The following is a 26,725-nucleotide window of genomic DNA, read 5'->3' as shown; positions in this document are numbered from 1 at the left end:
AACAACTCGACTCGACTCGTGCGTTAGGCCTCGATCCAAAGAGAATCCCCGTCCCAGGTCATGAAACGCTGCCCTGACATTGAAACTTGTGAGATATTTGTGAAGAATCAGGTCTCTATCCACTCACACGTATTGTGAGGTTAGTATACATGTACTATACTAACCTCGCACTACGAACGTGTCTACGCAGTGGATATTTTAGTTGTGCTTCGTAACGGGAATAATGTTAGCCAAAACTCATTCCGCTATTCACCAGGGCTTTTTCTGGTGATGTGCGTTCCATTTTCAACTTTTATTATTTTTTTAATATAAAAAGCACATAAAAAAAGAGTAAAATTGCTTACCTCTGCCGGGAAAGTAGCTTTGCATGTCTCTTTCACGGAAATAAAAGGAAGGTCGTTGGTGGCACTGATACAATTCACATCCTTAATTCAGCTCGTCGGTATTTTATAACTAGAAAAAGTCTAGATTCTAGATTCATTGTATGCAAAATTCCCATGAATGTTTGATAAAATGTAGACACCAATATTAATGCAATAATTGTCTTGAAAAACATACTTTTTAGATTATTTTTGCTGATGATGATACTTTTTTGAAAACATTCAAAGCGCTGACAAATTAAACAAAAAATAGAAAATTCTACGAGCATTGAACGAAGCCAGCAGTGCTACCGTTCGTTTGTCATTGAACATTCCACCAAAGTCTTTACAATAAAAAGATTAAACACTTTGCCGACTTCGCATAACGCTTTGCATCTATTTACATGTAAAATAGTTTTTGTGCCTAGTCTTTTCTATGTAGTGTCTTTGATATGAAGGTAAATCGCGCGCCCTCTTTTGCTAATTGATCCATATTTTATCAATGAGAAGAGAAATCAGCGCTTAAATGATGCTATTTGAGGGATATTCATAATATTTGGGGGAATTGACTTCACATCGTTCGGTAAGTTTCGTAGAAGGATTTAATTTTATAAAACCGCTTTTTAAATTCGCGGGATTGCCATGCAATTGTTCCAATTTTGCATGCGCTGTGCCTTCAATTTTCCTGTACATGGCGGCAAGTAATGCACCCATGGGTGGTCTCTATCATGTCACCCCTAGCTCATCTATAAACAAGAGTTAGCAAATTAAGCTTCGTCAATCTCTCAGAGTACGAGAGCCCTTTCAAAGATGGGACGTATAGAAAGATAGTCTATTCATTAAAAAATCAGACTCAAAATGGTGGCAAAATATTGAATTTTGGGCATTTCATGTGACTGCCTCAAAAGGAAGCCTTTATCATCAAAATTCCTGAATCATGTGTAAAGGAAATCGGTGCGCTGACTTAAGGCACCATTGTTTTATTCAAACTGAAAATGTCTGGCCGAGGGTTTTTTTTCAAGAAAATCATTTATTTCTTTCAAATTTTTATGAGATTTTTGGCACACTTATTCATGAAAATGTAAGGAACATTATCAACTGAAAAATTTTGTGAAATAAAAAGAATTCATGTTAAATCTTAAGTTAATTTTTTAGGTGCGCAGACATGGGGCCCCCCTTTATAGTAGTACTTTCCAATGGCAATGACTGTCTTTGCCTTTACTACAGTGCGTATAAAAAAAAACAGGACAGATTTGAAAAGTCTATAAAATTTTTGTTTCAAATTATGATGTCTATATTTTGATGTTAATAGGTGCTCCGAAGTCGTATATTTCTAATGCCATTAAAAAATTTAGTTTCGTTCATGCTTAAGCGAACACGGAATGTTTCTTTATGGGGTTAAAAAGGAGGCTTGCGCCAAAATGGCATAAAATGATAAATATGATGATTGGACTTCTTGCTAATCAGCAGACTTCCTTTTAACCTTCTCATTATCTTTGCCATAAATTTTCAAATTATGTTGTCAAAATTCATTTTCAAATCTATTTCTTTGCTTGAATTGCTCTGTTGTTTCTTTTTGATATGTTCTCTTTTAGCTTTGAATATTCCTTCTTCAAGCAAAAACATTTTTTTCAACCGAAGTATGGGAGAGCGTGAATTTTTTCAAATCCTTTCATTGTGTGCTACAAAGGTTATGGTGCCTTTTGAACAGTGCCATACAGATGGGCGAGGGCTCGGGGTTGCCCCCCCCCCCCCTCAATTAAAAAAATCATGACCAAGAAAAAAAGTGGAAAGGAAATAAAAGGAAAGATAGAAAGTAAAATATGATATTATTTTCTGAATATTATGTCAAAATCTATCACAAAATTTGATATTGTAATGAAAAAGTGGGAATATTTGCGTGCTTGCTTCGCTTGCTCACAACTGTTTAATACATTTACCCGATCTGCCATATCTAGCTCTTTCAAAATTGACTCAATACACCATTGCTATAGTATTGAAAGACATGAATCCCTTCCTGTTTGTCCTGTCAAGCATATAATTAAACCTGGTCAAGGAATCAATAACCCCTTGAAAAATGGATTCATGTCTTTTAAAGGTACCATAACATAATTTGTTTCATGTAATAAAAGGATTTGAATAATTACAAGTTTTCCCAATTAATAATGAAAATCTTCTTGCTTGGGTTGACAAAAAGTCTTCTTTTCTTACTTATGAAGGAAAATTCAAAGGTAAAAAAAGTTTAAATGAAAAAAACAAAGTATTTCAAGTACATAAATAAATTTGTAAATAAAATTTGACAGCATAATTCGAAAATTATGGCACAGATAATGAAAGGGTTGAGAGGAAGTCTTCTGATTAGCAAGAAGTCTGATCATCATATTACTCATATTCTGCCATTCTGGCGCAAGCCTCTTTTTGAACCCCCGACAAAAGCGTCCCGTGTTCGCTCAAGCATGAACAAAATTTATATTTTTTAAATTGCATTTCAAAGATAAGATTTCAGAGCATCTATTAACATCAAAATATAGATATCATAATTTGAAACAATTTTTTTATAGACTTTTCAAAACTGTCCCGTTTTTTGTCTCGCCTGCATAGCAGAGAGAGACTATTAATAGGCGCCGCTTTTACGGCGGCGGCGTCAACATCAAATCTTAACCCAAGGTTTAGTTTTTGAAATGACATCATAACTTAGAAAGTATATGGACCTAGTTCATGAAACTTGGACATAAGGTTAATCAAGTATTACTGAACATCCTGCCTGAGTTTCAGGTCACATGACCAAGGTCAAAGGTCATTTAGGGTCAATGAACTTGGACCATGTTGGGAGAATTTTTTTCAAAATCTTAACCAAAGGTTAAGTTTTTGAAATGACATCATAACTTAGAAAGTATATGGACCTAGTTCATGAAACTTGGGCATAAGATTAATCAAGTATTAGTGAACATCCTGCTCGAGTTTCAGGTCACATGACCAAGGTCAAAGGTCATTTAGGGTCAATGAACTTTGGTCAAGTTGGGGGTATTTGTTGAATTACTATCATAACTTTGAAAATTTATGGATCTAGTCCATGAAACTTGGACATAAGGTTAATCAAGTATTAGTGAACATCCTGCCCGAGTTTCAGGTCACATGACCAAGGTCAAAGGTCATTTAGGGTCAATGAACTTTGGCCAAGTTGGGGGTATTGAATTACCATCATAACTTTGAAAATTTATGGATCTAGTTCATGAAACTTGGACATTAGGTTAATCAAGTACCACTGAATATCCTGTGCGAGTTTCAGGCCACATGACCATGGTCAATGGTCATTTAAGGTCAATGAACTTTGGCGCCGTGTTGGGGGTATTTGTTAAATTACCATCCTAACTCTGAAAGTTTATGGATCTAGTTCATAAAACTTGGACATAAGAGTAATCAAGTATCACTGAACATCCTGTATGAGTTTCGGTCACATGACCATGGTCAAAGGTCATTAAAGGTCAATAAACTTTGGCCATGTTGGGGGTATTTGTTGAATTACCATCCTAACTATGAAAGTTTATGGATCTAGTTCATAAAACTTGGGATACAAGAGCAATCAAGTATCACTGAACATCCCCTGTGAGTTTCAGGTCACAAAACCAAGGTCAAAGGTCAGTTAAGGTCAATAAACTTAGGCCATGTTGGGGTAATTATTGAATTGCCATCAAAGTTTATGGATAGAGTGAATGAAATGTGGACATGTGTGTAGTCTTAAGTCACCGTTCAAATGTCATTTATGGTCAATGAATGTGGTATTATGTCATTAAATGAATGGTGTTTTTGTGAATGATTATTTTATAGTAGTTTTCAAAGTTAGCACTGCTGCTATATTAAATCGCGTAATGCAGGCGAGACTGCCAGAGGCGTTCCACTTGTTTTTATACGCACTGTATTTCTCAATGTAGATTGTTCTAATTTCTTACAACTCACGTACTGTAAATTGAAGGCCATGTTTGAGATTTTTTTTGGGGGGGAGGGGGGGAACTGTCACAAATTTTTCACTTCGTTCTTTTACATAAAAGTAACAAAAGTTCACATTTAAACTTGATCTATAAATTTATAATTCCAGTTTATTTCCATGAAAAAGGGAAAAAAAGATCGAAAATCATACTGTAGTCACTGAGTCTGACTCTGAGTGACACTGACAGCATTTAGCTTTGGCCTGTAGTTAGTCCTAAGTTGCAAAGACTTTGAATGGGCAGTGGGCATCAATTGAAAGTTAAGACAAATTTTCAAATGCCCATTTTAGCATACTGATTTTCACATTTTAGCTAATTTTTTTTCTTCCCATTTTAGCTTTATCTGTAATTCAACCCAGCAGTCTACTCTCCACTGTCCAGGTAGAACTGTTCCTACTACCAGATTTTGTTGAAATTTAGGTGATTTTCAAGAGATTTTTAAGTAAATCTGGATTGAAAATCAAGCTAAACCTGGTTTGCCAAAAAAAAATGGGCAAGTAATAGTCATTTGGGATGACTGAAAGTCTGTCGGCTCCAAAAAAATCAACATCCAGCCTGTCCAATGAAAAAGCATTGAACCGTTCCAAAATGGCAGAGTACGCATGTGTGAGAGGACTGTATATTATGCTTTTTGTTCATATCTTTTTGTATCGAATAGTACATGCACATGAGTCATGATATGTAGATGAGATTCCCATCCAGGGCCCGCCTCATGAGGCATTGTATTCGTTGCACTTCTCAGTGAAAAGGCAGTGCAATTTTGAGTGATTGTGTTCACTATTGACACACCAAAATCTCTTTGAAGGAGATCCATGTTTTTATATTTAAAAAAAAAATCAGTATTTGAAGTATGCAAAATGTCTGGTGTTTATTCATGGTTACAACCTGCATGCACCTCAGGAGCTATTTTTGCTTACAACCAGTTGACTGACAATAACAACATACAGAAGGACATTTATAAACCTGTTTGGCTATGAAAGATTTGTTTTCATACATCTATTGATTTTGTTTTCATTGTTCATTCTTATTTTTACATCTGTAGAATTCTGAATTTGTTGATCTGTTGAGGGATACCAAACTGCAAACAGAATTCCTACCATACTTCATCAATAGCCTGAGAGATCAGACGGCTCACCTAGTATGCAGGGGATCGTCTGCTGTTTCTTCCCCAGCAAGGACACCAAGCAGCTTACAAAAACTGAAAAGAGCCAGTCAAACACGTCCTCAGCGCAGTGAAGGTTCAAAGGTCAATCGTACACAACTGTTTGCTACTGGTAACCGCCAGTCCAGCTGGTCAGAAAAAGATTTCACCCCTGTTTCAAGATTCCCAGCTGAAGAACAATCGCCACATACTCCACCATCAAAGACAGATGGAAGACATGGGAGAAAAGTGTCTTGGAGCGGTGGTGATACAGGCTCCAGGAGGAAGACCCCTGGATCTGGATCACGGAAGGATGAATCTATGACTCTCGCCCAGTTTTTGGTTACTCCTGAAAGCCAGTCAAGAGGAAGGGGCAGAAAGAGTCCTTTTGGAGACTCCAACTGTGACAGTTCATCTTCACATAAAGGCTCATCAAATAAACGTCGCTCAGGAGGTAAAGGAAAGCAGGTGGGACAGAATGAGAGCAGTGGCTCAAAAGGACATAACAAACTGAAGTATATTGACAAACCTCCTGTGTTTGATTTGGAAAATGCCCTAGAATTCCCTCCAATGGGGGCTAATACAACAAGAACAGTCACACCAAGGAGGATAACTCCAACTGCAGTATCTACCAGTAGCGGAGACAGGCGAAGAGTCACCACACTCCTTTCTCCAGCCTCTTCTTGCCAGGGTCAAAATCCCCAGACCAATGCCTTTAATCCGCCTGTCAGTCAGACCACAGCAACTAAAAGAGACACTTACGAAATGAAAAAATCTCTTGAAAGCGAGAGGGAGTTACTGAAGCAGGAAAAGATGAAACAGAGAACTCAACCAGAAATAAGTCCATTTTCTCAAAATGCATTAGGACAGTCCCCAAGAGGAATGTCTATTTTTCAGTCTCCAAAGGGTACAACCTTGGCTCACACTCCAACCAAACTTATGCGCAGTAATTCAGTTTCAAGCATGACAGAGGCAATACCACCTGATGTGGAAAAAGTTACAAGGCATGACAAACTGGACCTCATAGCAGAACTCTACGCATCATTTCTGCAAGGTATGGACATGCAATATAAATGTCTCCTCTAGAGATATTCCATGCTAACAAACAAATGAATGATTTACCTTCTCCTACATTATAGGTATACAGTATACTTGTAGTGTAGACTGCTTGAAATTTGAATGCCACTACAAAGCATAATTTAGCTATTTCTACTATTTGTTTATTTCACTGAATGGAACAAAAAGGCAAAAGTGACAAGACTTAATTTTGAATTCAAAACAATAAAAACACCAATAATGTTAACATTAGATGAAATGCTGCTGAAAGTACTTAGACGACCTTATACAGTTCTCACAGCATTTTAGGAATGTGTACTGCTAATAGCCATTTACACCTGGTTTAAAGTTTGAAATTATTGATTGATTTTCATTGCCAAATGATGTTAGTGCAGTCTTGGGATTCAAATCTTATTACTCATGGCTCACAAACAAAATTTGAAGAAACAATAGTTGAGCCACCATGTCGTCTTTTTCTTGTCTTTCTGCAGAAAGCCTTGTGCCCAATTTGGCTGTGGAATTGTACTTCCTGATTCAGCTTTTGACAGCTAAGGGTAGCAAACTTGATGAAGATGAGGGTATACATTCACTGGAAGATGATATTGAAGACATCAATTATCTCTCAACAATCCATAATTGTGTGTACTTTGCTGCAGCAGTGCTTGGCAGGCTGGTTGTGTAAGTAACAACTAATAATTTTATTTCATAGTTTAAAATCATTTCTTATGATGAGTATGTATGTACATCAAAGGCACAATTTTTTATATTCTGTCTCTTTTCAAACTTCACATTTTCAGAGATACCGAAGTAACATTTCATTGGAACCCTTTTGTGGATTTTAGTTGAGTTTAATAGAAAGGGATGAAAAGAATTGGACAAGAATAAGCTTATTCGAAGTGATAATGATATGATAGTATGGCAATTCTTCATCATTGGTCATTTTCAAATCTCTGCCAGAAGAATTGTGATTTTTTTTTTTTTAATGATAAAATAAGATCATTAGCATACAAAATATTTTTTCTTGTGCATGTTCAACAGTATAGAAGTACATGTTAAATTTTCTAAGTGTTTCCAATAGATTTGATTTACAATGATTTCAACAAATATTCTTTCTTTTTTTTGGTATGTCTTACGTAGAGTGCTATCTCTGCTTGACAAGAGCACCTTGCGCCTCTTGGCAGACAGCTCAGTAGTCTCTCAGTTCAATCCCAAGCTGAAGACTATGCTCGAACAGGTCACCAATCATTGCCCATTGGAGTCTGGACTTCAAGCTGCTATCACATCCCCCATGCAGGTTGTCCCTTTCTTGGCTGATACAGACAACAGACAGAACTTCCCTAGTGATACATCCTTCCACAGCTTCAAGAAACAGAGGTATTAGCTTTTCACTTTTGTCCTCATTCGTTATTTTTCATATTCATTGATCACTGTCACAGTATCTTGTCAATGAATTTTACTGACAAGTGTTATGCACGTAAGTTATAAGTTACTGAGATCCTTGCATGTAATTGGCTAAGAGCAGAATTATCAGGAAAAATCACAGATGAGGCACTTCATGAAATGTCCTGTGCAACAAACAAATCAGTATTTGAAATTAAGCTTTCTTAATCATAAAAACTTTCTTGCTTTCAAGTTATCTAATAGGGAATATCAATTAAATTAAACATAGAAAACATAGAATTGTGAGGGGAGTAGAGGGTTCTAAAATTTTTATAATATGTGCATTTTATCATGACTACAGAAAGCAGGTAGTGATAATAGAGATAACAGACCGATTGTCTCTACTTGTGTATGCTGCAGTCTATTTTCTAAATAAATGTTACTCTCATTTCACTGATACCAGTACATTTTTTTATATGATCTACCTATCAATTACTGTGCCACAGGTAGCCTTTTTACAGTCAATTTTAAATTTGAGTTGTACATGTAATTTAAATTATAGGATTTACGAGTGATTCAATATATACCTTCTGTGGAAATTCACAGATGAGAAATCAGCTGTCATCTTGCAATCAATATTAAAATTTATGATTGATTTGGGAATCTAAATTCATTTGAAATTGATTTCAAGTTTCTTGCTACAAATATTATAAATTGATCCGTCATTTACCCAATGTCTGTGTCACTCTCTTGTCTCTTCCTGCACAGAGATGGATTCTACAGTTTGGTTCGAGACTGGGAAGATAATCACAATAAACCTGGTTGGAAGCTGCAAGATAAACTTACTCACAAGATCAGGTAAACTACATCATTTGGAAATGAATGTGCTTTGATTTCATATGGCAATGATGAAAAGTTACTTTTTATACCAGAGTGACATTTGCTGTAAAAGAACAAAGTATATCTGTCATTTATATTGACATCAATATCATATCATAGTGATGTATCTGACTTAGTATGATGGAGACTATGACGACAGAGGTACAACACACTGTAGACTATGCAAATTCACATCAGTAACACACAGGGTGGGGGATGGGATTCTTAATATTATTTGGCAGCCAGTCAATTTGAATATTTTCGCCATTATAAATACTGTATTCTTCAATTGACTTTGTTACAAGATTAGTTGTTCTCTGTGCAAAAGAGAGGCATTCTAACTGTCAAGAATATTCCTGATTCTTTTTAGGGATTTAGTGAAACATATGGATGTGACAAACTACACTCACTTCTCAAGGCTGTTTCAGTCACAATTGATCAAGGTAGGTACTGTCTCAAGGTTATTCAAAGTAAATTAGATATCAGATTCTTAGATGATCAGTATGGACAATGTAAAATACTTACTGAGAGTCTGTTTATAATATGTTAAATCACATTTATGCTAAGGAAGGACATATTTTGCCCTTTTTCATGATTTCATTATATTTGTACAAGAGTGAAAGTGAGTGGTAGATTCTTGGAGAGTAGAGATATTTTGAAATTTTAATCTGGTATTTATTAAATTGAATGCAACAAACAATATTCTTCATTATTGTATAAAACCATGATTTCAGCATTTATTACAAGACCAACTTTGTAGAAATTTGTCACAGTTATTAAGCAATGCGTTATGCACTAACAAAGTAACTGAGACCCACAGACATGGACAAAGGTACTGTAACCATAACCACCCTGAGTTTATATCTTCTTAACATGCAAAAGGGTTACAATTGTTGATTGAGTTACTTGTATGTAGAATTAACATGGACTGTGTCTTGTTCGATGCTTGACAAATGTATTTAAGGTTGGTATTTTATCGAGGGTAGAGTTTTGACAAGTGTGCAATTGGTGCATGATTTATGATATTTGTCAGTATTTTTCACTGGTGCATACACTGTATAACTGTAATATTTGTTGGGGATGAATTTATGTTATTTATTCATTTGTATGTTTATTTATTTATTTGTATATTTATTCATTCATTCGTCCATCCATCCATATTTACATCAGATGTGCCAAGGTGATAGTTCCGTGGTCGATAGCGGAGATTCTCAGGAATTCAGTTTCATCCAGCAGCTCAGGAGAACGAATCCAGGAAAATTCAAAAGGTATTCTATTTATAATTAATTTCATAGAGAGCGTATCATGGAATTTAGTTGGCACAATTCCTTGTTAGTATTACAATCATAAAGATGTGTATATTTGTAAGAGCAATTGATGCATGAGGGGTTTTAATATGTGTACCTTTTCACCATATATTTTTTTATACTGATATGCAGAAATGATGAATGGATCCTTGTTCCTGTAGCTTAGTTTTGTAACAAATATCTGCCCAATTCTACCTGATTTTCTTCTTAGTCCATTTGTGTTCATGTTTATCTTACGGTACATATTTATGTCAATATCAGGTTAGAGGAGCGTTTCTCAACCCCCACGTCATCCGGTGGTCCATGTCCACCTCCTTCATTCCAAGGTTGTCAAGAATTCTTTAGAGATTTCATCCTAGCTACAAACAGGTATGCATCTCAATATTTATGCTTATCACTGCATAAGTTACAAAGAACAAGATGGCTCAATAAGGTCCTAGTGAATTTAAGTTGGCACCAATTCACGTTACCATTGAGTACCTTTGATTTGATTTATGTTGGTGACTTGATATACAGAAAAAATATGGAAGGGGGGTATTTGAGTTTCATCACATTGAGCATGACTATTATTGCTTTTAAAGATGTTTGATTTTTACCTTGAAGATATGACAAATTCCAAATAATGTCCTCTTTTTTTCAGAATTATCTAGATTTCTTTTGATTTGTCAGATTCACATTCTTTTGATGTGTTAACTTTCATTTTAAAAATGGCTATCAGTGCAAGTAGAAATACTGTAACAATTGAATCACAAGTTTATAATGCTGTTTCTGTATTGTTTTAACGAATGAATTGTCATAGCAGGAGCTCTACTTTGACTGGAAATAACCTCAGCACATATAGATGTCAATTTCATTCTAATTTCAATTCCCCCTCAATGGCTCTTGATTCTGACTCAATGTTTTAACACTTCAGACAAGACCATTAGTTCAAGCTTCACAAACTGAAAAACACTTGATTAGGACTGTATAATTAGATAGGAGATCAATTGAAATTAATATTTTGAATTGATTTATAATCTTTTTCTCCATCAAGTTACACATTCAACCAACATTTGATGGACAGCTTTTCAACTAAGCTCATTGAGGTATGTACTGGTAGCTTCTACTGTGTGAGTAAAAAAAATTCAAAAAAATGATACCTCACAAATCCTAAATGTAAGAACAAAATATGTCATGAACATATAATCATTATTAAGAGTATCTTCTCCCAAATAATTTGATACCATATTTATGTGGTATGTCTTCACGCTTGGATAATTAGTAGGTATTCTTTGCAATGATGTAAATTTTTATTTGTGCCAAAGTGAGGCATGACTGCAATGAATGAACCCATGCCAATGATGTCATAATCCTACATGACTTAGTGAACATATTTGCAAATCCCTTTTCAGTGAAATTAACTGTAGAATTGATACTAAAAAGTGTTTATTAAGCAATGATAATGTAAATTACTGAAAGTGTTTTGAAAATGATTTTTATGCAACCCTTGTAGATCATGACATCATTGACATCTGGATTCATTCATTGCAGTCCTACCTTACTTTGGAGCAAATCAAAATTTACATCACTGCAAAGAATACCTCCTGATCATCCAAGTGATAAGCCATACCACATAAATATGGTATCAAATTATTTGGGAAAACGTATTCTTTAAGGCCACATATAATGATTATGTGTTCATGACATATTTTTTCCTTAAATTGGGGATTTGTGAGGTGTCAAGATTTTTTTGACTCACACAGTATAAATCGTTTCTCTGTATGTTTTATACGTTGATTAATTTTAATGTTCACCCCCTACTACATTCACCCCCTACTGATGTGCTGTTTTTTACATTATGTCACCACAAGCTGTACAACATCTGTGATGTAGTGTTTTCACTTTTCAACAATTTTTCCTATCCATAGAGATCTATACAGATTGGCTCGCCAGAAAGTACTACAAAAATTGTCTGAGTCCAGGGTTACTTACCTTTATTTTCATGTTGAAGCATGAGTTGTGGTGTAGTCAAACATTTGATAAAAACAAATATAAGTTTTCTTCTATATTGTGTTCATGTAGCATTCAGTATGTATGTGATATTCAATAACATAAGCCTTCTTGGGGAAGATCATATCAAGTTAATGCATATTATTAAAGAAAAGCAAAAACCAGGATTTAGCATTTAATATTAAGATGTTTTAGGATTCAATAATGCGAAACATACAAGTATTTTTCAGGTTTGTAATTGAATGTTCAAAGATATGGTGGAAAGTAAGTAAATAAAACTATTGATATGGTAGAGACTGAATATGTCCCAATTTAATATTTCTCTTGCAATCTTATTTTTGGAACAGCTGAATGACATACAGCTTCCAATTGCTGATCAGGTTGATATGAATTCTGTCGTTGATGCGGTAAGTAAAACAAATCTGATCATTTGAAATTGTTTTATGGAACAGCAAGTAGATACTTCTGGGAATCTAACAGACAAGTGGGTTGTTGCAAGATATTTGATTTCAGTTGCAAGTAATTGTTTAGATCCTAAAATCAGTTATGATCAGTCTTGCTGTCTATTACTTTATAACTTGTAACTGAGAGGTTTTTTTTTCTGCAATAAAAAGTATGAATTAATTTGCTACTGTTAAGATTGATCACACAGATGCATTTACAAATAAAATTTGCAATCAATCAAGATTATGTGCAATGCTTTAATAACAATATTTGTATTAAGCACTCTATAAATGTTATATATTATTTTGATTATTATTAATTATTGATATTATTGTTATCATTATTATTATTGTTGTTGTTATTGTTGTTATTATTATTTTTATTATTATTATGATCCTCACCATAATCGTCACCATTATTATTAAATTTCATTATGTTATTTTTTCCTAGGAGGCACGAGAAAACTTCAGTTCCTGTTTGTTATCTCTTCGAGTGTTGTCCAAGTTCTTGGGGTTCCTAGTCTTCTTACCATACCAAGGTGATGGTCATCTACCTGATATCATGAAAGATAATGTCATCACAATGAGGAGTAGGGTAAGTTTTGAATCACTTTTATTTTTTTATTTTGATTAGATAGCTATCAAATTGTTTATAACATCATATTGGTTAATTTTTTTATTTCACTTTTGCTTTCCTGTACTCATCCTCTTCCTCTTTCCCTAGAAAACCCTGCCCCCTCTTTCCTTGTATATATACTTTACTGCCTGTTTATTTATATACTGCATTCATTTGAAAGTATTCATGCATCCAGAAAGTCTTCCTATTTATTTCTATTTTCATATCTTTTGAGTAATATATTTCGGGGCATCATTACATGATTTGAGGGTGTTCTGCAGCAAGACTTCATATATACTATACCATATGTAGTTTTGTTTTCACTTGAAAATTTTTGTGCAAAAATGATTCTAAAGCATTATTGTCTAAAACACATATTCAGGGATGCCACTTTTCCGTCTTTATACGGAATTCTGTCTTTTGCCCTGCTATCTGTCATATTTCCGTATTTCCGACTTTTCCTGTGTATTAAAAACAAACGGAAAGTGCTCCTTCCCCCCCCCCCTCTCTCTCGATTGCGATGCATGTCGATCGACCGAGTGAGAGATATTTCCCCGAGATTTGCTATTATACAGTACATAATTTATAAATGCGCGCACTACCCACTACGTTCATTGAGTTATGCTTTTATCAAGGCTTTCCGATTAGAATAAATCCTGGTCAATCAATGCGAGCGACAAGTTCTAAACGCATGCACATAGACAAGCGCAAAGCAGCGGCACGAATCGCGATATAATAGCGACTGGTAAATACGTCTGTAAGGATGATTACGTCATCCAAGATGGCAACTTATGATGACCAATGTAAGGATCGAGGATGACTATGTTTTGATCATCATTTGAAATGAATTAGCGGTAACTGCGGTCTAAGGTACGATGTTTCTGAATTTTATATATTTTCTCGTAAATTTGGATGTAATTATTTTTTTATAATGTGACATTTTATGTACAAAAAACGATCCGAAAATCGGGTTTCAGCTGAATGTTAGATCTAACGTTACTGCTGCATGCTGATACGTAACCCAGGGGAGCTCCCTGGGTTAGCTGATACATTATCTTTATGTACGGGCCAGCAACTCTTCAGTCTATGTATTGGTGAGTGGAGCCAACGCGGTTCAGCGGAACAACCAAAATACAGAGACTGAAGCTTTTGGTCTAGCGTTCTAGGAGCAACACACAACTAACTACCGTCAGTTTTTCAAACCTTGACCTCAAAGTCATCGATCACAACAAGGTAAGAAGCCACTTGGTCCTTCCCCCTTAATTTTGAGGTGGGGGGACGGACCCCCCCCCCCTAAAATTTCTGTTAATTTTTTTTTTTTTTTTTTTTTGCTTGTCCAATTTTTTAACCTGTGTCCATCCCAAAATTTATGATGGACCCCCCTAAATTTTTTGGCTTCCGCCGCCAATGCCCCAATTCATTGTTCTTGGACACTGTCCCTGCCCGCGAAAAGTTTCAGTATTTTTGGAGGACACCTAGTGGCATCCCTGCATATTATATACGGAAGTGATTTCTTTTTTGCAATACCAAACAGTTTTGGGTATTATATATTTTTTATGCCTTTTGCAGCTTCTTGGTTGTAGACATTGCCCAGTGGTTTCATTGAATGTATCTAACTTTTTTGGGAATGGAAAGTTATCAAAAGGTGTTAAGAACTTACATATTTTTTTTTTCATTTTGATCAGGCACCTCTTACAGTTGATATTCTAGGGTGTTTGTCTCTATCGGACTCAAAGCAGCGTTTGATCCTTACTTTACCATGGGTTGTAGAGTATCTGAGTATGATGGATGGTTTGGCCTCTCAGATACCAGTTTATCACCAAACACTCAGTTTACTAGGAGATATTCACAGGTAAGTTTTCTCAACCACTGCCATCTCATGCAAAGTCTTGTTCTTGTATCCACTCTTTGCTTTTTGATTGGAATAGAACATGTTTCCTTGAACTTTACAGACATACAATCTCCAGCCTTTTGGGGATATTATAATTTGATCATGTCAGGGGCCCAGAATTGTGAAAATAATTGAAAACCAAATCACAAAGTTACATGCATCGATGGAGCATAGTCAATTAATATATCCTAAGCCGTGAGCAATTTTGGACCAGTCAATGTGGAGAATAGACAGTGAATTATGAAACATAAGTTTGTCATAACACTGTTTACATCCTGGTTGATGGACAACATCAATTCTGCCCATAAGAAAATTCTATATCATGCATTTCGAACAGAGACATTTTTTATTTTATGTTTATGTCTAAACCGCTAGAAAATTTTGATAGCATAATAATATATCCCAGCAGGAGTATGAATGGGGATAGAGAGTGAAAACAGATGAAAATGCCCCAGTGGAAAAGAAGAAAGGGAAGGGGGTGAGAACAGTTGAGAAAACATCAGGGAAACTATTTATATTGAAGCAGCACCTCAAAGTTTACAATATATGTCACCCCTTGAGCTTAACCCTGGGTTAATTGTTTTGGGGGATATAATTAAAAAAAATGTCCTATTTCTATTTTCTAGGAGAGTGTCTGTACAATGGTCTGAGAATCCTGACAACCATAATTCACTTCTTATTCTTCTTCTGTTAGGATGGCTGTTTGAGGTACGTCTAATCCGATTCTGAATTTTTTAAATAGGACTTTTCTTGGTTTCCCTGGAGTCATGTGGTCTGTGATATAATTTATATAGTTAATTATATTTTTGGATTATAGAATTAAACATGGACAAACTAAAGCTTTTCAGCATGTTATTTCCTGACTTTGCAGGACCACAAACTTTATATATTTGTTATATTTTGGATAAAAAATTTGTGATTCAGTGAATCCATTTACCTAGTGAATAGCACTTTTAGATTCACAATTTGCTCATAGACTTCATCAGAAACTCTAAAGGCAAAGTAAATTTATGTACTACATGTATTTGTGCATTATAAGCTGACTATTGTTTGCTGCAATCATTTTATATCCTCTCACATCATTCTCAACTTTCTTTTTGTTGTTTTCACTTATTTGTAGAACCCAGCTCTGCCCAGTAATCTACACCTGACGAGCGGTGTGAGTGTTGATAGAGATAGTCATAGTACTAAGCCAGGATCTGACCAGTCTTTAGACCCCCTTCCTCTGGTTGATAGGCACGTACTATATACATGCTGTCCCTTCTTAGGTGAGTTCAATCACCAATTAGTCTAATCCAATTTGGTCTAATTCTCATTTAGTCTGGTTCCCATTCAGCCCCATCTCACTTTTTTCAACGATAATAAATTTTGCTATGAACCATTTGGTTTAGTCCACTTACAGTATAGTCTATTTTCATATCAGCCAAGTTAAGTGATTGGAATACCCACTTTGTCTAATACCCCGTAAGTCAATCTAATACATTGTTAAATCTGATTTATAGACAAATAGACCTAATAAATAAACATAAGGTGGAAAAATATTAGGCCATTTGATCAATGAAAGGGTGATAGTTTGATAGACCAAGTGATGAGAGACCAACAGACAAAATGAAAGTGGACATAATAAGTCAATGCCTTAGACAAACTGGAAGGTAGACTAATTGGTATTAGACCAAATGACTGTAAAGCCTAGGCAAGATATTGTGATTGGCATGTTGTATCTTACACAGGAAATACTTTTTTGAAATTGACACAAAACAGGTGTGTAACATACAAGCTGGATGATATGTACATCACTGGAATGAAGAAATCTACATGAAATTAACACAATGTAATGTCTTGTTTAAAATCTGTAAACAAGGAGGAATGTGCAATTTACAAGCATTAAGTGGCTTTGGGAAGGAGCTTGAGAAAAACCAGTAGGATATTCAAATTTGAGGAAAAAAAACCCAAAGAAGCTTGCTGCATGTCATTTCAGAGTATTTTCTTTTTAAATGACCTCACCTCTATAAAGAATAGTTTACTAAGTATATGTTTGTATGTCCTATGTATGTTTTAACATGATTATTTTATTCAAATTAAACAGTGATTGTTTTTATGTAACAGCAATTAAGATTTAATCCTAGTAGATGATATCCACGCTCCATGTTCAAAAGTGAATTATGTTTTAGATTGGTAAGTGAATTCATAATTTACACTATATTCGTAGGTGATTTGAGAGGACTATTATCAGAAGCTAGTATGGGAATGAATAATAGGAATGCCCCGGTCAAGAAGATTACTCCTATAACAGTGGATGTACCACAGACAGCCATTATCACTGAACACCAAATACAGGTAGATCTTCATTGTATTGCCTTGCTATCACTCTTTTTTTTAGGGGGGGAGGGTGCCTGTTTCATTTGATCTTGCTGTTTTGTGGGGGTTAGTTTAACTTGGGTATTGATCATAATGAGATTATATGATCACCATTTTTTCCTGTAATAGAAAAACATCAATTATATTCTAGTAATTGAATTAATAAATTACAAGATATCTAGATCCTTATTTTTTTGAAGTTTTGTAAGCTGTCTGTAGGATATACTGTTCTGTCCGGTTGATAGGTATCAAAGCATGATCTGTCACATGTCACACATCTTCTCATCCATACCTTACCAATTTCTTCTTGTACGTTTCTTGGTTAGGTTGAACTTGAAAAGAATTTCTTCCACATCCATTCTGCTTCCCTGAAGAAGAGCGTTGAGTTTGTGAGTGGGCGTGTGGCCTCCAACTGCATCAAGTATATTGATGGATCACTAGTCTCTTCAGCCAGGCTCCAGATCCCAAACCTATTAACTGACATGTTAGTTTCATCCAGTAGCAAGAAAGAGACTGGGGCTTTGGCAGCCAAGGCTAAGGGCGTTGGAGAGAAACTGAGTGTGGAGATTGCAGAGAATGCCAAAAAAGTAGCAAAAGAGTGAGTTTTCTCCCATTTATGTTATAATCTAAACTAATTAATAATTAAATTATATGACTATGACTGAACCACCTTCCTGGATTTGTGATAAGAATACATACTCATGGAAACAACTTGTGATTACAGAGCTAAATTATTATAATATGTTTGTGATGACATGCTTTATTAAAACATGATATTATTTAAAAAAATCCAAATAATCAGGATGATCAACTTTTTTTTTAATTATGTTATCTGTGCTATGTAATGTGTATTATTGTATGAAAAGAGAAGATTAGGACAAAGCAAGAAAAAACAAAATCAACAACCTAAAAATATAAATAAAATTACTACAATTGATATTTAGCATATACATTTTTATTGTTTCCACTTACCACATATTGCATTTCTAGGTTTATCAAGAAGCGAAGTAGATCAGCTCTTGATGTATTGCTACCCTGTGATACATCAGAATCAGTATTGGATACTGCTTGTGCTATCACCACTAGACTTGCCTTAGAACGAACAGAGAAATGGATTACTACACAAATACCAAGTAAGCATTCGCTATTCTTGGATTTCAGCTATTTAGCAATTCCATAAAATATGGACGTCTGATCCCTTGAATGTGGGACGTTCATGAAATTTTCTGTCTCTGATTTCTGGTTCTTTCGACAGTCTGTAATGCTCTCATATGACCATGACTTAGTCAGTTTATGAAGTGAAATAAATCTTGAGAAAAATGGATGTCGGATGTACAAAAAGGTTGATTATTTTATGGAAATGCCCTATTAACTTATTTAATCTGTTTTCATTTTAATCAACATAATTTAAAAAACCTTTCTTTGGTTTTGAGCATATTTCCATTTGAAATTAAGATTTGTAATCCATTACGTATTTGTGTTATACCTTTCTATCAAAATGTCGTCTATGTACAAATGCAATGGAACATTAAAATTCTATGAAACAAAATTTCATACATATTTTTGTAAAGGTAAATATGCATATTGTTTATTTAATAATGCAGGTAAGATAATTTTTGTCTTTCCATGTCTGAATATTTTGACAAAAATGTTGCTGAGCTCTGTTGCTCCTTGTCAAAACAAGGATTAACCTATTGCATTCTGGAATCATATGGTCTCTGTACTAAGCCAATGGGAATTTCAAAAATCAGTAATCATTGAGTTGACTGTTCATTTGAATCCCAGGTGCCTTACAACAGGAGGTGATGTTGCAGCTACCCAAGTGCCTTAGAGCTCAGAGTACTCAACAAACCAAGAAAGACTCAACCAATAGGAAGATACCTGACAAACCAGCTACCCATGACAGACAGGGGGCGTGTCCTTCAGCCGTCATTCAAGAACTCAAGGTAGGAGATGGAGAAAATGAGAGTATGGAACGATCAGAGTCAGGACTTGTATTTTGTGATTCTTCTGTCAAACCTCTAGTGTTGGTGTTGTCATGAAGTATTTGTTTTTATTGATACAGGATGCAACAGGATTCATTATTTATTCCAATAATGCTTTCAGATATTTATATACAATGAATCAAAATTGTATCAATCTTGTTTACCTCATTACATTGTATTTCATTTGGTTTAGATACTTAAAAAATATATTATGCTATATTTGATATACATAGTAGTATTGTGTTTTGATTGCCTGAAGAACTTAACTGTGACCTTGTTTCCTATTTTCTTTGTCTGTTTCAGGACTGTGTACATCAAGTGTTAATTGGAGACACTAATGGCTACACTGCTGAAAGTATATCTTCATCCATGAGTAACGTTCACTTCATGATCAACAACAGACAGGTAACAAATATTTTTAGTTCAAACATACTGTATATATCTAGGTACCCATGGATAGCTGTTAAGCAATACCAGTTGAATTCAAATGTTTTCTGTCACCTTGGCTAGCATAGAGACAATGTTCAGTGTTGGGGGGGAATAAGATATTTAGTGTTGGCTTTTACGCATTGACACAATTGTTTTGGATGCTTGTGAGTCTGTGCAAGTCTGCGGAAATTGCAAATTGAGCAGTGAACAAGGTAAAAGTTAAATATTAATTAAGTAAATAGATTAATTAATAATTGTGTGTTGTTGATTACCCGTGTACAGGATCTTACCCCATTGGCATACCAAGCTATCCATCAGCTCACGGTAGAACTTTGTGTAGGCTTGGCTATGAGACAACCAACTCTTCTTCAGACCTCGATCTTTAGTTCGCAAACGGTCTCTCAAAGGGAAAGCTCTAGTGTTCAGTCAATGGACAGTCGTGCAATTGACAAGAACTGTAGCAGTAGCAACATAATTGATACAGAGAATGTCAAAGAACAATGCAAGGACTTGGTTTGTTCCACACAAGGAGTAGTTGTAGGGAAGCAGTGCAATAACAATGAGAGTGGTTCACACTCACATCTTGGAGGTAGTGGGCAAGTTATTAAGTGCAATATGGAGGAACAACAGGGTATGGAGGAAGGAGTTTTCACCAGTCTCATTCATGGACATACAAGAACTGGTAACAATGTTCGAAGTGAAGGAGATGTACATGAAGGTGAAGAGAAGGAAAGAGATGTGACTTTACACCGGTCTGATACGCTTTTAGAAAGACTGATGAGTTTGTGGAAGGATGATTTTTCTTTGAGTATTTCACTAGGAGCCATGTTGAGTGCTAGGACAGCTTGGATGATATCACGTAATGATGACCCACAGGTTAGTTTGATTGATACATTTTAGGTAAAGTTAAATTACATTTGAATTTGAAGATGATAGTTCAGTGGGAGGGGGCCTGGGTGGGGGAGAGGGAGGGGTGAGATAGTAATTACCAAGGCATAGATTGTCTATTAGTATTCAATTCAGTTAAATTTCAGTTAGAAGTTTGAATTTCAATTCTTTAGGATAATAATGGCAGTAAACATCTTAATGGCGGTTAACACCTTCAAGACTCTGGAGATAGAATACTGATGCTTAATAAATTTTATCAATGTTAATTGCATTATTATTTCATTTTGTATTCATTCTCTGATATGAGATCATACTAGTCAAGGCACCTAAGGCTACTAAAAAGCTGTTTAAGTTTAAATACAAAATACTGAACCCCCCCCCAAAAAAAAAATGTACTCATTGTAATAACCAATGTTGACCAAGTATTTATTTGATGTGGAAATGGAAGTAAAATGCTCATTTTATTTTATTAAATTGACCATGATTTTAGAAAAAAAATCAGCAATATTCTATGCTTCTTAATTTGATTTAATCTTGGATTTTAATTTTCATAGGTATCCTGGCATTGTCTAATCAGTGTTGTCAAGTCCCTTCTTGAGTGCCATCTGGTCAGTATTGGGGCTGTCCAATCGGCTTTGAGCAAGATGATGATGTCATCATACATTCCACCAATCACAGAGGATTTAGCAAGAAGTCTATTAACTCTGGTTAGAGATGATGAAATTGGTAAGATTGTGATAATATGCTTGATTCAAGAAGGTTCTTTGAATCAAGAACATTTACAATACTACATAACAACATGATACACTAGACTTGCTGCTATTTCTTTTGGAATGTACAGATGATTAGAATACTGATGAAGAGGGACTCTGATAGATTGATGAAGAACTATAATTGGACTATCAGTTTGTTTGTTTTTCTAATGCAATTATTAATTTGAACAAGTGGAACGCCTCTGGCAGTCTTGCCTGCATTACGCGATTTAATATAGCAGCAGTGCTAACTTTGAAAACTACTATAAAATAATCATTCACAAAAACACCATTCATATAATGGCATAATACCACGTTCATTGACCATAAATGACATTTGAACGGTGACTTAAGACTTGTCAACTACACCCATGTCCACATTTCATTCACTCTATCCATAAACTTTCAAAGTTATGATGGCAATTACCCCAACATGGCCTAAGTTTATTTACCTTAACTGACCTTTGACCTTGGTTTTGTGACCTGAAACTCACAGGGGATGTTCAATGATACTTGATTACTCTTATATCCCAAGTTTTATGAACTAGATCCATAAACTTTCAGAGTTAGGATGGTAATTCAACAAATACCCCCAACAGGGCCAAAGTTCATTGATCTTTAATGACCTTTGACCATGGTCATGTGACCTGAAACTCGTACAGGATATTCAGTGATACTTGATTACTCTTATGTCCAAGTTTTATGAACTAGATCCATAAACTTTCAGTTAGGATGGTAATTTAACAAATACCCCCAACACGGCCAAAGTTCATTGACCTTAAATGACCATTGACCATGGTCATGTGACCTGAAACTCGCACAGGATATTTAGTGGTACTTGATTAACCTAATGTCCAAGTTTCATGAACTAGATCCATAAATTTTCAAAGTTATGAAGGTAATTCAACAAATACCCCCAACTTGGCCAAAGTTCATTGACCCTAAATGACCTTTGACCTTGGTCATGTGACCTGAAACTCGGGCAGGATGTTCACTCATACTTGATTAACCTTATGTCCAACTTTCATGAACTAGATCCATAAATTTTCAAAGTTATGATAGTAATTCAACAAATACCCCCAACTTGACCAAAGTTCATTGACCCTAAATGACCTTTGACCTTGGTCACGTGACCTGAAACTCGAGCAGGATGTTCACTAATACTTGATTAACCTTATGCCCAAGTTTCATGAACTAGGTCCATACACTTTCTAAGTTATGATGTCATTTCAAAATCTTAACCTTCGGTTAAGATTTTGAAAATAATTCTCCCAACATGGTCTAAGTTCATTGACCCTAAATGACCTTTGACCTTGGTCATGTGACCTAAAACTCAGGCAGGATGTTCAATAATACTTGATTAACCTTATGTCCAAGTTTCATGAACTAGGTCCATACACTTTCTAAGTTATGATGTCATTTCAAAAACTTAACCTTGGGTTAAGATTTGGTGTTGACGCCGCCGCCGCCGGAAAAGCGGCGCCTATAGTCTCGCTCTGCTATGCAGGCGAGACAAAAATGAGAAGAACAAAATCTGTAAAATTTAAAGTGAGAACAATATGCCTTTGAGTGCAACATAGTAGTTTGGAAATATTATTCATCATATACATGCATGATTTACTATATAAACAATGTTGCATTGATGTTGTATAATGATATTTACAAATCCTGAAATGAATTGTTATTTTGGTGTTCTTTCTTTATTTTTTTTTATAAACAGGAAAAGATGAGAATGCTTTGAATGTGTTGAGGGCAGTTTGCACAGAAGCAAGGGAGAAAGAAGATTCATACAGCTGATGAATGCCACTATGGGAGTACATTAAAGACCAGTGCCAATCTAACAAAAGATTATTTTAATGAATATGAGTGTTGAACAAGCGCAGGACTAAAAGTATTGATGTTATTATTAGGAACATTTTAAAATTTCTACTATTTCATGAAATTATATTTGCACCACACAGGCTTTATGGGAAATATGGGAGCCAATGATGTCACTCATTATCACTCACTTTGCCTTTTGTTTCATTTTAAATGGGTTACTCTGCCAAGAGTTTTTTTTTTGGACATATTGATTTTCATGAAAATAATATTTTGCTCTATTTATTTAAAACAACTTGTAGTTGGCTGGACTGGACTGCATTTTAGGATCTCACCACTTATGGACATATATTTTCATAGATCCCATTCATTTTGTATTCAGAAAAATCATCTTCATCAGTGGGGGGGGGGGGGTAGTTGGTAAGTTAAATATTTTGCATACATAAATATTTTGAAATCACTTTGTTCCTCGTTCATTTTCCATCAATTTTCTTGGTGCTAACATTTTTGGTTAGTAGCAATTTGCAATTTCCTTTACATGTACTGTAAAATGATATCACAATAGTTTTTAAAAAGTATAATATAAATAGAATTTAAATAGTATTTGTATTGAAAATATCATTTTTTCTTTAATTTATCCTTTTAGGAAATATTTGTTGATCAGTCTTGTTCAACCACATTAGTGAAATTAGTGAGACAGGTGACGTAAGTACAATATAAATGTGGGTACCCAGTTACTCACATTGAATTAATGAGCACGCTAGACTGCAAAATTTAATTCACCTGGCAGGATTTTCCCTAAAACTGGATCAAAAGTTATTGAACCACAATGATGTCATATGATCAACCACCTACAAAACTGGGACACTCTATAATTGCCAAAAAATAAAACCTTGCATGTTATATATTTTATTATTGCTTGACAATACAACTATTTCTGAAATCATTTTAGGCTAATCATTTATTTTTTTTAAGTCAAGAAGATTTACAATTTATAATCCAAAATAAGAAAGTCTTAAATATTTAGGTTAATAAATCATTCATGGCTTCATGTATGTAATAATGTAAGTTTTAAAGGGCATTTTCATTCAAAACTACCTACATGTACATCATAGCTTTTTGGTAGGGGGATCAGATTTCTGCTTCAAATGTTAGAAGCTTTTTAAATTTTTATGTCATTGTTATTGTCATATATATACAGTGGTGCTAAAAAGTTAGTGAACAGAAAGTGCATTTCTTCTTGCTGAGTGTTGAACGTATAAACAACAACGCTACAATGACCAGAGAGTCCAGAGAAATAAACTATATTGAATGTAATATTGTATCACTTGACTTCAGTTAAATATCTAAACGATGGCAGAACTTGAACACTTTTAGATCTGTTCATTTTCTGGTGGGGTTCACTAACTTTTTAGTACCACTAGATGTATAATATAGGGCACTTCATTTTTTTATTTAATGATATACTTAGTTTTGGTTATATTGATTTTCTTTCTGTGTTATTGCAACGTAAATTCATATCAAATTATTTTTTGATGTTCTAATATAATGATTAAAGGAGTACTCCGCGCTGAATATTTTATATCTAAATAAAACAATTCGTTGAAATCTGATAATAGCGAAGTTATTGAATTTTAAAGTTTAGCAATATATTGCGAAAACAGTTATATGCGCATCGTCATAGGTTGGCTAATGTCACATCCCCACTTTCCTTTTCCTTATTTTGTTACATGAAATCATAATTTTCATTTTTCATACATGTGTGAATGATATGTCTCCCTTGTAATGAAATAAGTTGCAGCAATGAATATCTAAAAATGCACTAAATCAGTTGTCATTCCAATTTATTAGTTCTTGAAGGAAAAAAATGAATAAACCTTATTTCATGTAATAAAATACAAAAGAACAAGTCGGGATATGACATCATCAGTTTGCTCATTGAATATTCATGAAAACATTGCCTAAAACTGTTTTACCGGAATAATGCAAATATTTAAAGTGCCATAACTTTGTTATTCCTTGTCTGATTTTAATACTTTGAGTGTTTGTTTGACTTATTTATCTTTTTCTGTTCAAATAATAATTTTCAGCCTGGAGTACCCCTTTAAATCTAAATTGAATGAAAAATAAATAGCAATTCAATGCAGCGATGTATGATGGGACAGATCTGCCAAAAGACTTGTTTAAAAACCCCTTCATAGTACAAAGTAAAAACAATATTAATGAATGTCTATTTTGCAATGACGGTTTATGTGAATTGAAATACTATTATCATTTTCAAACTCATCATTCACTATCAAAACCACTATTCACAGTGGGATGAATATTCAATAAGTAGAAAAGGTTATATATTTTCATTTGGCATTGTGCAATTCAAACAACTTTTATTTTTCTTGAACATTACCGCATATAGCATTTGTCATTTCTTATGAATACATAATCTTAAATACATGTATTTGCTATTAATGGACTTCTAAGTCCATTATAAAGAAAAATTTTATGCAGGTCTAAACAAAACTACATTCTGGAATGAATTTGTATTTATCCTGCATTTTCACTGTACAGCTACAAAATATCTTATTTCTTTCCTTTTGCCTACTCTTACCCCCACTGTGGACCACTCAAATGGTCTTACATGTACAGGGTTATCAGCCCTTGGCATCAAATATTTATTTACATAGAACTGCCCATCAATGGCACAAGGAAGCAAGTAACATAATAACCAAAATTGAGGTTTTTGGTAAAAATGCATTTCACGTAGTATGCTCTACCAGGCAGTTTCATTAAGCTATTCATAAGGTATGAGCAACTTTATGAACAACTGGTGACCCTTTCTGATTGTCATTGGTTTTTATTTATCTCCTAGTAAAGGGTCACCAGTCATTTGTTAAGTCGCTCGTAAATGACAACCACCTTTTTGAAACACCCACCAGGCCAAATTTTAATTTGTATCACCCTGCCAAGAGATGTGTTCCGCAAGACAATGTGGTTTCATCTCTTACTGCAAATGTCACTTTTGTAACTTGCTATCTTTTGCTTCTGTATGCCAGTGAAGAGCAGAACACACCACTATTAAAGGTTAACTCTATGATTGATTGTATTTCTTGTGTAATAGGGCCCAGATGACATTAAGTGATAAGAATTGGAGTGTCCTTAATTTCATTGAATGAATATCATTCTGTTACAACCAAAAAATAATAAAATTTTCTGATAAATTGTGAAGTGCCTATGAAATAAAAAATGTATTAAAATATGAACTAGAAATGAAAAGTATATTTTATGCTATCTGTTCTGAATTGCAGATAATGGGTCAAAGATCGTATTTTTCAGATTAACATTGCAAGTGAATGTATATTTACAGTAATATTGACTGTTCATTTATGATTGGATCTTTTAATGACTATGTACAAGATAGAGAAAAGATTAAGTGAATTTTTATTGTTTCAAT

The 26,725-nt window shown here is 34.6% G+C and overlaps 1 protein-coding gene across 2 annotated transcripts; it reads left to right on the top strand.

The window, feature by feature from the left end:
- The first annotated feature begins 5,379 nt into the window (after positions 1-5,379).
- On the top strand, positions 5,380-26,482 carry LOC129265432 (codanin-1-like). Of its 2 annotated transcripts, XR_010294109.1 has the most exons (22): positions 5,380-6,540; positions 7,034-7,220; positions 7,680-7,916; positions 8,691-8,780; positions 9,172-9,244; positions 9,972-10,069; positions 10,370-10,477; positions 11,142-11,193; positions 12,445-12,504; positions 12,992-13,135; positions 14,842-15,008; positions 15,674-15,755; positions 16,168-16,315; positions 17,257-17,384; positions 17,732-18,003; positions 18,396-18,538; positions 19,191-19,351; positions 19,694-19,795; positions 20,102-20,695; positions 21,262-21,433; positions 23,180-24,451; positions 24,693-26,482. XR_010294109.1 is itself a non-coding variant. In XM_064102129.1 (21 exons), the coding sequence occupies exons 1-21, from the start codon at positions 5,808-5,810 to the stop codon at positions 23,254-23,256; spliced, it is 3,828 nt and encodes a 1,275-aa protein (XP_063958199.1). In that variant the 5' UTR covers positions 5,380-5,807; the 3' UTR covers positions 23,257-26,482. The 2 variants fall into 2 exon arrangements, 1 of the variants encoding a protein (XP_063958199.1); XM_064102129.1 differs by having other exon boundaries at positions 23,180-26,482.
- Positions 26,483-26,725: the final 243 nt, after the last annotated feature.

The sequence above is a fragment of the Lytechinus pictus genome, chromosome 7 (genome assembly GCF_037042905.1).
Source record: "Lytechinus pictus isolate F3 Inbred chromosome 7, Lp3.0, whole genome shotgun sequence".
NCBI classification, from domain to species: domain Eukaryota; kingdom Metazoa; phylum Echinodermata; class Echinoidea; order Temnopleuroida; family Toxopneustidae; genus Lytechinus; species Lytechinus pictus.
This window is presented reverse-complemented; position numbering and strand designations above follow the sequence as displayed.